Source organism: Protopterus annectens, chromosome 1.part0 (genome assembly GCF_019279795.1).
Source record: "Protopterus annectens isolate FY-2018-M chromosome 1.part0, PAN1.0, whole genome shotgun sequence".
NCBI lineage: Eukaryota > Metazoa > Chordata > Ceratodontiformes > Protopteridae > Protopterus > Protopterus annectens.
In genome coordinates this window covers 974,026,137-974,043,557 of record NC_056725.1, presented here as the reverse complement: position 1 = coordinate 974,043,557, position 17,421 = coordinate 974,026,137, and the positions used below count along the sequence as shown (strand labels likewise).

The following is a 17,421-nucleotide window of genomic DNA, read 5'->3' as shown; positions in this document are numbered from 1 at the left end:
AAGCCCCAAGGGACACACTTGTACACGATTTGGCCTCCAGGTCTCCTCTATGCATCTCCACAGATCCCGTTGATACCCAAGGTTCTACAGAAAGCAAAAACCCTGGGAAAGACCATGATCCTCATAGCCCCTCATTGGCCTCATCAGATTTGGTTCCCCTTCCTTTGACTTCATTTTATCGAGGACCCTTGGATCCTGGACCCAGTTCCAGAACTTCTGATGCACTCGTTGGGGGAACCTCATCCCTCTCTGCAGTCCCTGAAGCTTACAGCTTGGCTGCTCCAATTCCCATCATAGCCTGATTCCATAACCTCTTCAATGAGACAAAAATAGATCCTTTTATTCTCTCATAAATCTTCTACTAGGAAGCTATATCTTAGCAAATGGAAAAGAAAATTTCTATATGGGCCGCTAAAAACAATATTGATCCTTACCAAGCCGCTATGGCCTCCATTTTAGAGTTCTTAACTATGATTTTTAACAAAGGAGCTGCAGCAGCAACAGTTCATGTTCAGCTGGCTGCTATTTCTAATTTTCATCTTGGATTTGAAGGATTGAATATCATGTCTCACAAGTTATCCAAAGCCTTTCTCAAAGGGACCTTTCGTATTAGACCCCCTGCGAAATCTCCCTATTCTCCATGGAATCTAAATTTTATGCTTTCCCACACAATTCGTCCGCCATTTGAACCAGCTTCCTCTTGTGACCTTAAATATTTGTCATGGAAAACCATCTTTCTGGTAGCTATTACTTCTGCCTGCAGAGTGTCAGGGCTTCAGGCTTTATCTATCAAGCCTCTCTATTTGATATTCCATTCTGACAGAGTTTCACTTAGAACAAACCCCTAATTCTTGCCCAAAGTTTGCACTGAAACCAATCTCAACCAAATTATTGATTTCCCAGTCTTCTTCCACAACCATTCAAACAATTTAGAGTATATGCTGCACAGACTTGATGTTCACAGACAGCTCAGATTTTATTTGGATAGAACAAAAGATTTCAGAAAATCAGACCAGCTTTTTGTTTCATTTTCAGACTCCAGGAAAGGTAGACCAGTGGCAAATACAACTCTGTCTAAATGGTTATCTGATTGTATCACCATTGCTTATTCAGCTGCTAATATGCCTTTGAATCATAAAATTAAAGCTCACTCAACCAGAGCAGTTTCTACATCATCTGCTTTTTCTGCCAGGTTTCCTATTGATAACATTTGCACAGCAGCCACTTGGTCGAAACCTCATACCTTTTATCACTCATTACAAAGTTGATAAGGCCTTCTTTGGATCCATGGTCCTGAGAAATATACTCCCGTGAGCCACCCAAGAGTGATGGTGCTTGGGACACTACCCATCAGTAAAGAATGAATGGCGAGATAGAACAACTTCACATAAAGAAGTTATGTACTTACCATAACGTTCCATGTGAGTTGTTCATCTCACCTTCATTCTTACGTCCCTCTCTCCTACCCCCTCCTGGGCTGTTAGATGAGATGCTGGATCCATCCTGGTTGCTCAGTTCTTCTTTACCCTTTTTGGGAGTGAAAGAATGACATATGGTATTATTCTACACAGCAAACAAGATCTGAGGTAACTCTAGGTGCATCATGGGATAGGGACTTTGCCTCGAGCTATTTGAAGACCTCGAGCTTTGCAATTGGCTGACTCAGAGCCGACGGATTGGCTCCGAACCTATCAGTAAAGAATGAAGGCGAGATGAACAACTCACATGGAACGTTATGGTAAGTACATAACTTCTTTTTTTTCACCCTTGCAAGATGTTTCTCTTTTCCTCATGACTATGTAACTGTGGATTTAGTATTCATTATAATTCAGGCAGTGTGAAGCTAAGGCGTCTCACATGGGGTTGTTGGGGGCTCTTGTCCACAGAAAAAAATTCTTTCTTACAAATGTCACCCACAGTTTTGAATGAGTTTGACACCCAAAATGCTGTTGGTGTGTTATGTTTCTGCTTTACTTAGTAGACCCATCCAACAGCACAGATACTTTGGCATCAACAGTTCAGAATTTATGAAAGATTACTGGTCATGAAGTACAAGTGTTGGTTTATAAATACAGCAGCATACTTTTTTGTGTTATTTGGCATATTGACTGGTAGTCCCAGCTGTTTAAACAAGACTTCCTTATCAGTTCATACCAAATTAACTGCTGTACTCTTTGTTATGTAACTATATTTCTGAACTTTTCCAGAAGTACCTGCCACACTGATCAGCTGTGATACAGTGACATATATCTGTTTCTGGTTTTATTTTCTGACTTTCTAATATTGAAATCCATTGCTCTACTGTTTTCTGCATGTCACTGAGTTCAGAAATCATTGTCATTTTCCATGGAAAGTCTGCATGAGTCACACAGGATGCCTTGTAATAGGAATGAACAGAAGTATTTTTCTTCATTATGATTTAAGGAAATGAACCAAAAATAAAAGTGTGAAACTTTATATATTAAAAGATACAGTCAGCAAGTTACCCTTTCATGTAATAATAAATACTTAGTCCGTTGAAATGCTTTTTACAGCATGGAAATAGAAGGTTCACCTTGGTGAGTATATATTTCAATAATTTTAAATTTATAAATTTCTGCAAGTCTAATGAATTCCATAATGTAGTGAGAATCACTTCTACTAGAATACTTAAATGAATGTTGACTTTTTGACTTCTTAAATAAATGTTTGTAGCTTATGTCTGATGTTAACATTTAAACAGGGCAGATATGGCCACATTATTAACCAGAAAAGAATAAATAAAATTGAAAGTACAAGATTGCGAGGTAATTGAGTTGTACTTATAGTATTTGTCTTTTTAGGTAACAATGAATGTTGACCATGAAGTGAAACAGCTTGTCGAGGAGATCCATCGACTTGGTACAAAAAGTAAGCAGATTGTTGTAGTCACTGTTGTTCATAGTAAAATAAAGAGTGAGTTCCAGATGGGGATTTACTATGATTAACCGCATGTCACTGATATGTGGTTAATCATTGTGAAAAATGAGTAAATAAAAACAATTCCCTAGTATGTAGTGCCATTAAAACATTACAACACTTCTTAACAGTTACCTGCATCCCCCCACCAATGAGTGCAAGCCCTCTCACCTTTTATCTCTATATGTCTTTGCCAAAAATGAGGTTACAGAAACTTAGGAAAAAGGAAAGAAATTAAGTTTTATTTTTGTTTTTCATTTTTCTGAGTCCCATGAAGCACAGTATTTACAACATAGCTAGCTCTGCTGTATTAGAACATCAACTACAATAACCCAGAATCTTTCTTCTGTGACATTTGTGGCACAACAAAACACTGTACAATTGTCTGTAGCATACCCTTTATATGGGGTGATTTTGCTCTGTTTCATGCAGCTAATGAATAAAGTGCCAAAAGACAAAAACGATGATGGTTACATGGCAACCAAATACAGAAGAGCATGCAACTTAGTTGGGCACTGATGTTATGTGGGATATTTATAGTGTTTGTATTTAAACTGCTAGGAGCAGAGACTGTTACTGAGATAATTAGAAAGGGATCAGAAACTGGTTCTTATAATGATTGCAATGAAATTTCATTACAGCAAACCCACTTAAAGTAGATACTGGGTTTTTTTATTCAAAAATGTCATTAAATCTAAAGTGGCTGGGACTAATTTATAGTTAGCCCCATTACAACCGGTGACTTAGTTGCAGTGGATCACTTATTACATTTTAAATGTACGATCTGGGTATTTTTATAGAACCTTTCCGATTGCCAAAGTTAATTTTCAGTGATTCCCAACACCACAAGACCATATCTGCAAAAACAGTATTTAGTGATCCAGAAACAAAGCTTTATTTGCATGTAGAGGGATACTCCCACACCTATCAGATATGTATACTAGCTCCATGGTCATGCATCAGCGGGTAAAATGAGTTTTCAGTGCTATTTATTTGTGGTATTAGACTTACATTAATAGCTTGCATACACCTATCATGCTTTCTTTTATATCTCCCTTATAACACATGCCAGGCTAAATCATCAAAATCATTCAGCTAAGGAATATATATGAAGTCCATGGAAATTATAAATTATACAGTAAAGAGATGAACTAATTTTGTGACATAATGCTTTTTGAATATATACTTTCCCTGGGATACAGTTAGTATGCACATAATGTATTTTTGGAAGGCAGATGTGTGAATAAGGCTTTATAAATTATTATTTCCCTAAGAGTGATACCTTGAACTTGTATGTGAATTGTGAATAATCTATTCCTACACCTGACATAGTCGCTACAGTTACTCCATTGGTTTAATTTCTCCAAGGCTTTTGGGTTTCTAAAACCATGATGGGAATGGACCCCCATTCCAAAGTCAAAGTATGATTAAAGTTCGTGAAATTAGTATTATTTCAGTCTTTGATGTTAGCCAGAAGTGCTCTACACAGCACCTGCAATGATTCAGAATTGACTGCAATTCATACAGAGTCGCATGTATTGGTGGCAGTGGAATGTTGCTAATGCAGCAATAGCCCTGGAAGTAGATCTGATGCTTTGTTTTCAGAAACTGTTCCAAAATAACATTCAGGAAATGAAGTCTGTAGTGTGATGCAATTGTAAAAGCATTACCCTATTGTTAGTAGAATATCTTTCTAGCCATTAATCATGGGACACAAGAAAGCATACCTTCTGAAAGAAGACAGAAGTCAACATGAAAAGTATTGTGACAGTGTGTGAAATACTAAGCTTTGGACTGTGCCTGATAACTATTAACTAGTTTGATATAATTTTAGTCATACTTCTTTAATATTTCCTGGTACCTGCCCCACTGCATCTCAAAACTGTTTGTGTATCTTGTTTAAATCTGGTACATTTCACTATTCATACACTTTGGACTGATTATAATTTTATAGACTGGTGAAAGTGAGTCAGCAAATGACTTCCTCTTTCTTTGCCCTGGTTCTTTCTGACTTTAGATGGCATTCTGTCTTGAAATTCTGCTGATGTTTTTTAGTCAGATATCAGGGTATTGCTATCAACCCTGCCCCCCCCCCCGTCAAAAAAACTAGGCTAGTGGTATAGAATAGCACATCTATCACTCCAACGCAACAATTTATGTTTTCTCTTTATCTTCTACTGTATTCTTTCATTAAAACCAACAGCTATTTGTTCTCCATGTTATCCAGGGCATACTGGTTGCATGTATAGTACTACCTCTTCATGTAATTATAGTCTTCACTCTCTTTGTACAGCACTGTATTCTCATATATTATTTTCTACTACCTAAAACTGTTCCCAGAACAAACCACGATCCACAAATATGTCACAAAGAACTTCTTTTATTGAAATACAAAACGAAGGTTGAGCACTTTCATCTACCCAGTGTAGATTTCATCAGAACACTGAATATATCAAACCTTGTCTCTTAAATACTTTAAAATTCCTGCCTAAAACACCACCTGACCAATTAAACTACCATTAAGTTTTAAAGACATAAGAACATAGATTTGGTAAAACCCATATAAATAGCCTTCTAAATATTATCAGTATTAATAATGGTTAAAAAATGCCTAAAACAGCATCAAAATTCAATCATATAATAAAAGTTCTCTATCGGTGGGATATGAACCATACCCCAACTCTTATAATACATACTAGATGAATGTTTCATATAAAATATGACAAATGCATGGAGTGCATAAAAGGAACAATATCAAATGTAAGATATAATCCTACAGTAAATACTGTTGGATTATATGTAATGTTGAGTTCCTTGAACCTTCGTTGTTGGTATTTTCTACTACCTGCTATTTTTTTGTATTACTGGTTATTCCTCTTTATTATTTGTTTGTACTTTGGATTTTTATTATGCATTGTTCTATGATTTGTTAAGTAAATGAGGAGCTTTTCTCCCCAGGCCTCCACTGAAAAGGGATCTGTGTCCAGTCAGACTTTCCCGGAAAAAGAATGTAAAATAAAATTGTGAACTTGGATCTCCTATATGTGACTGTGAAGGCAATTTTAACAGTGTACCCAACAAGGTTACAGATTTAATAGCTAAATACCAGAGCACTACTGCCATGATTGTCCTTCTCCCCAACAAAAATTCCAGGATAGGGGATTCAGAACCAGTCTAAAATTAGATCTGTGAAGTGTGACTGTGAAGACTTCTACCATGGTGTGCTTAATAAGGAGATCCCAATCTATGCTTGTATTTTTGCAGTGTATGAATTCTGTCTTTATAACTGTGAAGCTAAGACGTTGTGACAGCCTCTTAGGTGTTCACTGCCTCCTCTGCATTCTTACCCTTGGTGTATATGACTAGATAACCACTTAGAATGCTTCCTGTAACCATGTGACCATTACTTTAACTACCAGTATTAAGTTCATGCAGGTATTAGGCAAGTGTTATCCTAAACATTTTATGGTATTCACTGTTGTTTGTGAAAATACTTCATCCCTTCCTTTGTTCTTGTGTTAATTTCATTTATCATTGGTTTGCCTTCCTTTAAGGTAGACATACTGTTTTTAGTGCATTTGAATTAGGAGAAAGTGTTTACTTGGTTAGCTATGAGTTGCCATTTTCCTTGTCTCTGCTTCTCATGCTATCTCACCTACTATGTTTTTTGCTCTGCTTTTTGCTGGCTATCAAGCATCCTCATGACCATTCATTTGGCCTGTTAATTGACACTGGGGTGAAAGCCCTGCAGTCCAGTTGTTCCCCAGTGGGTGAGGGGTAAGCAAACCAGGAGTGGTATCATCATTCACAAGGGGGACCAGGATTTTCTGTTTATGCCCTTAACGCCTCACTCGTGTCCAGTAAGGACACATGTGAATTGGGTGTAGCATAAAGCTGTCACTCGCTTCCATGCATGATGTAAGCTTGCAAACAACCCCTCCTCCTGGAGCAAGCAAGCACATCATGCACATTTCTCTAGTCTCTATCAGGGAAATCAAGTCTGCTTTGTGTTCTCTGGACATGTGCTCCACTCTTTCCCCCTGAGAGAGGGGCGCAGGATTAGCCCTTTCATTCATCTCCCTTCCCTGCCATTTCCAGCAGGTGCCTGAGCTACTAATCAAACATGAGTCATCTTGTTCAAGGTCAAGACTTTCTCTGCCATTACAGCTGGTTGTCTCACCTACTTTAATTGGGTAACAACAATGAAAAAGCATCTTAAAGGACACCATTACGTTACTGCATGTGCACTAACTGATTGATTCTATGCAAAGAATGTGGCTGGTCACTCTTCTCTGCTTTTTCACACAGCTCAAGGGACTTGTAATTTTGAACCCATAGACCACTCCCCCACCTGCAATTGTGGTTTTCACTCTTTTTTTTACATACATGCAGCTAAGTCTGTTAGACTGCACCTAATCCTAAATGCAGTATTACTGCATGTTTGATACTACTGGTTGTTGCTTTTGTTCACTAACCACCACACACTGGCTAACTGTTATTTCTTCAACAATTCTATAGTATGGTATACATAACATAGTACACTGTTTCAGAAAGTAACTATGTGCACTGTGTGTATTCCTTGGACATGGCATTAGTGCAATTCATAAACATGAATAAGAAGACGCAGTACTTCTCTGAATCACTTACTGATGTCCACTGTGCACAGCTGTATACAAGGTGGACTAATGTTAGAGGAATGGTAGTGCAGAAGTAGGTGCTCCTGGCATCACATTCAAGACTAATGATGATTCATAAAGTGAGGATGCAATGTAGTCATACATGCAGTGTAGGAGTAATTTACATAATAGATACCACTGGCTGAAGTGTTACAACACCATGGCTGTGGGTGGGAATAGTTAGGTTCTGGTATCAGGTTTGCCTGTACTATAGGAGACACCATAACCAGTAGGGTCGTTTCTACTGCAATGAGGATCAATATAGTCATAAGTACTGTATCAGCTGTTTATGTTCAGTTCTGACCCACAATTTATGTAGCTGGCACCAGCCTGTGCACTGCTGCTGTACTGTTTCTGAAACCTAGATACACTTGGACAACATCTTTGCATACATGCTCCATGCAAAGAGTTCTGGGCCCACACAGTATGGTAATACTGGGAACAGGACTTGCCTCACTGAATAGCAGCTTTTATGAATTCCAAAATTTTTTTATGCATTTGTACTGTGCACCAGCCCTATTCCATAAGGTAAACATTTATGAATCTCTCTCATTACTGATTTGCATTATAAGTAAGTAAAATAATATATAATATCACTATCAGATCCTTCTGCTGTTAGCATCACACCTTGTATGTTACCACCCTCCCTAATGACACACATTCTCATTGCACTATCTCGTGTTAGCTTTGAACCTGACTTTCATCCCAAATATCTCTCTGACCAAAGAATCAGTTACAGAATGCACCATAATTTATGTTCCACATATAAATAAAGCCCTTAACCCACAATCACACAAGCTCACAACTGTACAACCTTCTCTTAACTCTTTTCAGAGGTAGCTGGCCCTGTATGCCTGACGAGCATTTTCTTGGCTTCCTAATAAAAGTTTGATGGTTTTGTGATCATCTCATACAACAGCAGAACAAAACCTCAGAAACATTGGAATGTGAAGCATGTTTGAACATAAAAAAAAAATCATAATGAAAAGTTTATTTTTGCGGGGGGAATAACTCCCTTATACTCACTTCTATTTATATATAAATATATATAAATAGAAGGGATCACCCAGTTATAAAAGTGAAATCTCCAGCACAACTCAATCTAAATCTTTAAAGTAACATCCCTGTAATTTCATACTAATGATCGACAATAATAGAGTTGATCATTAGTGAAGCAATGCTAAACCTGTTGCCCAATATTCTTGGTTCTTAGTTGGGCCGTATGTTTGTTTTAAATGCCTTTTTTAATTTCCACTTGTTTTATAATTTCAACTAAATTTTGAAAATTCTCATCTATTGTATTTACTTAGCAGCTTTCAAAATAGTGTTCACACAAACAACAGTTCTACTTGTTCCTTTTAATTTACATCTTAGATCCAGGCTCAGACATGCCATTTCCTTTTTCCCTTCCTATTGTTCCTTTTTTAAATAAGAAAGAACTTTATTTAATTATCATTTATGACCTAGACAATCATACATTTATATAAATTAAAAAAAAATGTACATAATTTCAGTTTCAAACATTATACATCACTTATATTCTGTACAGTCATTGCATAGCTCCTTCAATTTCTGCCTTCCCTCAAACATCATTCTTTCTCCAAAACATTGTTCTACATGCATTGTTCCCACAATTCCCATTTTTGTCTGGAATTTGCTCCTACCCTTTTCTAAAGATCCCACTTCCAGTTCTTTTATCTCTGTTACTATAGTCGCTACTTCTAGTATGGTTGTTTAAGACTTTGATTTCCATTTTCCAGTAATTGCTCTTTTGGCAGGACCAGAATTAAACTTGGCAAAGCCTTACTGTGTCTAGGTAATTCTGATTCTGTATCACAGCTCAACAAATAATTTCCTTAGTAACACCAATTTGCTCACCCAGTATTTCTGACAGAGGTGTCTGCAGGGATTTTTTAAAGTATGCCAACTCCTTACAGCCCAAAAAATATGTTCCTAATTACCTCTTTCTTCCCCATCACACCTCCAATGTTTGTAATCTACCTGAGGAAAAATTCTTTGGAGTCTGCTTGGGGTATAAAAATACCCATGCAAACACTTCCAAGCAAATATCTTAAATCTTCCAGACTTTATTGCATATTTGGGGGCTATACATATATCGCCCTACTGTTTCTTTGTGAATTGCTTATCCAGTCTCTCTTCTCAATCCTTTCTAACCTCCTCTGATTGATTCCTACAGTTATCATGCAATATTTTATATGCCTTACTAATATTTATTTTTTAACAGCAGCTTCTGTTCTAGATTCTGCTAAAAACTATACCAGCGCTGGTCTTTCACTTAGGATCCCCCTATTCCTTTTTCTTTCCCTATACTCAGATATCAGTCCTTGATAGGGAAGACAATCTGTAGCCTGCAGTTGAAATGAATTCTTGGCCTTTTCCCATTCTGTTATCTTTCCCTCTCTAATTATTTGATTTTGATACTCTGGTTCCTTTTGCCACTCTTCTCCAGTAAATTCCAACCCCCTCATCCCTATTGGCAGAATGGCTTAGTTCTTAGAATACTTTCTGTTACTTTATGAATATAATATTCTGTATGGTTATCGTTAGTCACCATAAGGATCTGCATCCAAAATCCCAGTCTCCCTTTATTTCTTGAGCTTCCCCCATTTCATCATCATCACTTTCCACTTCGTATTATAACTTTCTGCTTGTGCTATGTGTAGGAGGAGCCTTAAATGTGTAGCTCCGAAATACCCCCTCAAATCAGGTAATCCCAAACCACCGTGTTCTTCTGGAAGGATCTTCTTATCCTACTTGATTCTTGCCCTCTTAACCTCCAAAATAAAATCCTTCAACTGTTTATTAACGTCTATCCACAACTTCTCTTCTAGTTGATAAAAACATACCTGACCTGTGTATAAAACTAAAGGGACTAAACATTTTCACTGCTTGTATCTTGTTATCCATATCCATGCTTTTTCATTTAAATTGTTTTGCGTGATAATTAAATACACAGTGAATTTGTAGGCCTTTGTCTTTACTGATCTGCTTTTTAAACCTGGTGATTTTGAACTGCCTACCCCTACTGTAAATTGACTTAATAAGCTCCTCTCTTTGTACACCACTGTTGATATCTTGAATTATTTATTTGCCTTTCCTTGTGCTTATATTGAAAAAGTGCATTCACCTGAAATTGTCTATTTTACTGATTTTACTTGTTCTGAATTAATTATCTAGCTAGCTATGTGATAAACTAGTGTATTTCTACACTCTAGCAAGCCTTTGTTTTTACATTGAGGTCATTTGATTTTCCATCTAGTGCACTGAGAGCTAGCCTGGTCTGTTTATGTTGGGGAAATATTTGAGATTTCTGCATGTAGTTTTATTGGCTAGAGGGCTTATTAATCAGCTTATTTTGATTTTATTACCTTTATAAATTCTGTACAGTCGAGTTGCTCTTTGCTCATTTATACAAAGTGAAAACTTTTATTGAATAATCACACTTTTATAAGGTGTTTAAAGTACACTGATGTGTCTGTAGCTTTAAGTTCACTTGTGGTAGCATTTCAGTCTGAGCACTCCTTTAATATGCATTACATACATACATACATGCATACAAATATTTCAAGCATGAGCATTAATGCCATTCTAACCTGCCAATATAGCAAAATATTTGTTCCCATAATAAGTGTCCAGGCTGTCCTTAAAAATATCTAAACTAGTATTTGCTTTAATGTAATTTGGTAGTCTGTTCCACGCATCAGCTGCTTTCTCAGAGAATCAATTAGTGCACTTCTCATTCCTATAGAATCTTTTACATAAGTTTTTCTTGATGATTCTGTACTACTTTTTGATAACCTCAATCATTCACAGACGTACATTGTCTCTAAATCCCTATATACCTGAATAAGATCTCCTTAGATCTATAAGAGACACTGTGGAAGTTCAGATATTTTAGTCTTTCATAATAACTTAAATTTTCATATCCATGGATGCCCTTGGTATATTTCCACTGTACTCTTTCCAGTTTACTCTTGCCTGTTTTCTTATAAGGTTTCCATATCGCTATTCCATACTCAAGTTTGGGTCTGATGTAACCAACAAACGATGATTTCATCATTTCTGATTTCCTAGACTTTATAAATCTTTTTATACAACCTATAGTTCTATAACTGTTATTAACCGATTGGTTGATATGATTAGAAAAAACTCAAAGCTGGATCTACCCATATACCCAGGTCCTTAAATGAGTCTACAGTTTCAATCACTGTGTGCTGCATTAAATATTCACCTTTCAATGTATGTCTCCCAAATATCATATGGTTAGTTTCTGATGTAATCCAAAAACACACCAGACACCGGAAACCAAAACTGAAGAATAAAGCTGGAGAGATGAAACAAAAAACAGTAATCAATTTTAATGACAAAGCATACACATCAAACAGTAAGAGCTTTCATCCGTACTGGACCTCTTCAGACTGAATAATGTGACTACAGAATTAAAACACTTTTTAATCAAATACAAAGACACATGACCTTGTAATTAATAATGCAACACTTTCCTTTTAAGAAAATCTATAAAATCTTCCCTATTTTTTAACCAAGATGGATGGCAGGTATTCAACCTAACTTGCCATTCATATTCCTTCACCCAAGTTCTTCTTCTGCATTGAGCTTGTTGTCAACATTCAAAACTTCATCTAAAACACAAAATTGAAAATCTACATCACATGCATTTACTTTGTAATGTTTGCACAGTGCATTTTTATCATCTTTAATGTTCACTGCATACTTATGCTCATATATAGCTTCTATTTAACTCTCTTGTAATGTTCCAACATAGAAGGATTTGCATGACAAACACACAACTAAATATACAATAAACTTGGATTTATATGTATATCTAACTTTTAACTAGATATGGTAACCACCAATCATAATTTCTTTAACATTAGTCATTAAAAAATTACATACATTGCAACTAAAATATTTGTAAATCCCAGGGTCGACACACTTTTTTTGAGGGGGATTTAATTTTCTTTGAAACAAATATGTAAAACTCCTTCCCATCTTCTGCACAAAAACAGGTGCTTCTCCCACTAATTTAATAATATCAGTTACACTTAAAAACCTTTTAGTGCCTGTGTATCTAAACTGTTCTCAACTTGCATGGAAGTTCTAAAATCAACTTGCTTTTTTGTGTCTCTCCCTGTACCCCCTCTTTTCTCATTTGGTACCTTTCATTGTAACTCTTTACAATTATTTTCACTGGATATTCTTTGCTAATAAATTTGTTACATAAAGCAACACCTTCTGTTTCAAAATCATAGTCTTTGTCTGTTAACTCATGCATCGTCTTTAGTTGGCCTTTAACAATATTAGTTTTCGTCCTATTAGGGTGCATACTGTCATAATGCAAATAAGCATTAGTCTGTATTTTTTTCTTAAAAATAGCTGTTATTAATTTATCACCTTCTTTGTAGATGTTAAGATCTAAACAAACCTACAACACTGTCATTATAGACAGAAATAAAATTTAAAAATGAGTATATTCCATTCAAATACATCAGAAAATTCTACAGAGATTTAACATCACCTCTCCAAATTAAAAAGGCATCATCAATAAAATGCTTGAAGAATATAACATTCTCCATGAAAACACTTTCAAAAACATTGCATTTTCCCCATCCATGCATGTAAATATTGGCATAACTGGGTCCCATTGCAGCACCAGTAGCTACACCATTAATTTGCCTATATAGCTTGTCATTAAATTTTAAAAAATTGTAGCTTAAAATAAGATCTAACATCTCCATTAATAAGCTAACAGTACTAGATGAACATTTCTTTGATCTCGTTAACTCAAATCTCACAATTTCCATGCCTTCATTGTTGGGTATTGCAGTATACAATGACTTCACGTCAAGGGCTACTAGAATATCGTTTTTCTGTAACCTGACATTTTTTATTTTATTCTTGAAGTCAAAAGAATCTTTGATATACAATATACTTCCCTACACAACTTGTTGTAGGTGCTTATCTACAAAGATAGCCATGGCCTCAATTTTATTCCCATTACTGGCAACTATTGGCTGCATTGGGTGATCATCTAGGTCTTTGTGTATTTTGAGTAAAACAAATATACGACTCATCCTATGTGCCTTAGCAGTCAAAAACACCTTATTTGATCAGTAATACATCCTATTAGAAACCATTCTTCAGTTTGGCCATCTATGAAAGAATAAACTTTTTTGATTTCACTAAAAGTAGTAGTTTCATAAAATGCCTCATCAGATAACATTTCTTCCATTTTATACACATAATGGCTTCTATTTAATATTACTAATGCATTCCTCTTACCTGCTTTATATACCAAAATTTCAACATTATTCAGTAACTCATTAAGCAGCTTTTTTTGTGTAACATTCAAATTATAATACTTAAATTAAGGCTTTTTATCTAACATTTCTATGATCTGTTGCTTACATATCATAAGAAACCATTTCAATTTCTTTTTTAAGGGTGGGTTATAAATGCTGAGTTTACAAAAAGCTTTGGGGATTACTGTATTGTTGAGAAACATGAATTTAAAATTTAATTTCCTAACATAATCTTCTAAAGCATTAATAGTATCACATTTGATGGCCCTTCTAGAGGGCACATAATTCCAGCCCTTCTTTAAAACATTGCACAATTCATAGCTGATAAACAAACTAGACAAATTGACAATAACAAAAGCAACATCAGCAATACCTGTTACATTTAACATTGCACATTTTTCTTCCAATTTCTTTTGTGATAACTGTTCTTGTGGGGCATAGATGCTACTTCTGCCCAAGTCCTGCTCTGATTCCCATTGCGCTGATAAACTCTCACCAGCTGACTGGCCAGTTCTTTCTGAAAACCCTTGTCAGTGTTCTCAGAAAAGTTTCTTTCATTTGAGATGTTATTTAATGAACTGGCTGCATTAGGTGGATTAAAACATTCATTTCTTTGGGCTAGCCGCTTTGATTTTCTTGTAGCATTTTCCTCAGCCTGTGCACCATCCATTTAGGTTCTGGTTGTCGCAACTGACGTCTCCTGCTGCATCATGGTCACACCTCCTCTCACTGATTGGTTGTTTTCATCTCCTTCCTCATAGTCAGCCTTATCTCATAAAACATTTTTGTTGTTTGTTTTTTTTAACAGGTCATTTTCTTTATTAAGTCTGTTTTTAATTAAGACAGACTTAGAATCAAGGTTGTCTGCAGTCAAGTTATCCTTTAATTTAAAATAGACAGACCAGATATTTTTATTTATATCATCAATCTTTTTCTTATTATGATCGCATAACATTTTAACATACTGCAAACCAATTCTTTGATTAAGAGCTACCCATTTGTTGAGAAAGTCAGATGAAAAATCATTCCCAACATGCATGACAGATATTCTTAAACCTTTGGGCACCCTTTGTGTTTTCAAACAACTCTCAAAACGCACATTGTCCCATTGCATCCTTTCCAGTTTAAGTAAGTTTTTTTCAAGCTGACCAAACATTTCAAAGTAATTAGGGGTTAAAGCAAGGCTTTTACCATTGACTATTTTCATTCCTTCGAAAGGATCAGATGGAGGCACTAACCATCCATTGAGCGCCTCATCAAATCTCACAAAAACTCCATTATTGCTTTGGGAATTAGAATAACTGAATGCAGCAAATTGATTAGTCTGCCCTTCTAGATTTAACACAATAGAGCCAGTTGGTGTATCAGTTAAGATACCACCTGGTGTCAGAGTCATAAAATTGGAACCCGTTTGGCTTTCCATGTAGCATTAAAAAGCAATCCAAAAACACACCAGATACTGGAAACTAAAAACTGAAGTACAAAACCAGAGATATGAGACAAAAAAACAGTAATTAATTTTAATGACAAAGCATACACATCAAACAGTAAGCGCTTTCATCTGCACTGGACTTCTTCAGATTGAATAATGTGACTACAGAATTAAAACACTTTTAAATCAAAGAAGTGCCAACAAATGTGATACTATTAATGCTTTAAGGGATTATGTTAGGAAATTAAATTTTAAATTTGTGTTTCTCAACAATACAGTAACCCCCAAAGCTTTTTGTAAACCCAGCATTTATAACCCTCCCTTAAAAAAGGAATTGGAATTGTTTCTTATGATATGTGAGCAACAGATCATAGAAATGTTAGATAAAAAGCCTGAATTTAAGTATTATAATTTGAATGTTATACACAAAAAGCTGCTTAATGAGTTACTGAATAATGTTAAAATTTTGGTATCTAAAGCAGATAGGGGGAATGCATTAGTAATATTAAATAGAAGCTATTATGTGTATAAAATGGAAGAGATGTTATATGATAAGACATTTTATGAAACTACTACTTTTAGTGAAATCAAAAAGTTTTATTCTTTTATAGATGTCCAAATTGATGAACGGTTTCTAACAGGATGTATTGCTGATGAAATAAGGCATTTAAGTCATATATTTGGTTTACTCAAAATACACAAAGACCTAGATGATCCACCAATGCGGCCAGTAGTTGCCAGCAATGGGAATAAAACTGAGGCTATGGCCATCTTTGTAGATAAGCACCTACAACAAGTAGTGTAGAGAAGTGCATCATACATCGTATATCAAAGATTCCTTTGACTACAAGAATAAAATTAAAAATGTCAGGGTACAGAAAAATGATATTCTAGTAACCCTTGACGTGAAGTCATTGTATACTGTAATACTTAATGATGAAGGCATGGAAATGGTGAGATTTGAGTTAATGAGATCAAATAAATGTTCATCTAGTACTGTTAGCTTATTAATGGAGATGTTAGATCTTATTTTAAGCTACATTTTTTTTTTATTTAATGACAAGCTATATAGGCAAGTTAATGGTGTAGCTATGGGTGCTGCAATGGCACCCAGTTATGCCAATTTTTACATGCATGGATGGGAAAGATGCAATGTTTTTGAAAGTGCTTTCATGGAGAGTATTATATTCTTCAAGCATTTTATTGATGATGCCTTGTTAATTTGGAGAGGTGATGTTAAATCTCTGTAGATATTTCTGATGTATTTAAATGGAGTATGCTCATTTTTAAAATTTAATTCTGTCTATAATGACAATGTTGTAAGTTTTTTAGATCTTAACATCTACAAAGAAAGTGATAAATTAAAAATATCTATTTTTAAGAAAAAATACAGAATAATGCTTATTTGCATTATGACAGTATGCACCCTGATAGGACCAAAAGTAATATTGTTAAATGCCAACTAAAGAGGCTGCATGAGTTAACAGACAAGGACTGTGATTTTGAAACAGAAGGTGTTGCTTTATGTAACAAATTTATTAGCAGAGGATAGCCAGAGAAAATAGTTGTAAAGAGTTACAATGAAAGGTACCGAATGAGATAAGAGGGAGTACAGGGGGAGACACACAAAAAGCAAGTTGATTTTAGGACTTCCATGCAAGCTGAAACAATTTAGATACACAGGCTATTAAAAACATTGTTACAAATAATTGGAAACTTTTTAAGTGTAACTCTGATGTTATGAAATTAGTGGGAGAAGCACCTGTTTTGTGCAGAAGAAGGGAAGGAGTTTTAAAAATTTGTTTCAAAGAAAATTAAATCCCCCTAAAAATAAATGTGCCAACCCTGGGATGTACAAGTGTTTTAGTTGCAATTTATGTAATTTTTAATGACTGATGTAAAAGAAATTATGAGTGGCGGTTACCATATCCAGTTAAAAGGTAGATATACATATAAATCCAAGTTTATTGCATATTTAGCTGTGTGTTTGTCATGCAAATCCTTCTATGCTGGAACACTACAAGAGAGTTAAATA

At 35.4% G+C, this 17,421-nt stretch overlaps 1 protein-coding gene across 1 annotated transcript in view; it reads left to right on the top strand.

The window, feature by feature from the left end:
• The window catches only part of ABRACL (ABRA C-terminal like), an 86,620-nt gene that overhangs the window by 42,862 nt on the left and 26,337 nt on the right, over window positions 1-17,421 (top strand). The window contains exon 2 of the mRNA XM_044064687.1: window positions 2,823-2,889. Coding sequence (XP_043920622.1) covers window positions 2,829-2,889 — 61 coding nt within the window. The 5' untranslated portion in view covers window positions 2,823-2,828. The remainder of the gene's footprint in view (window positions 1-2,822; window positions 2,890-17,421) is intronic.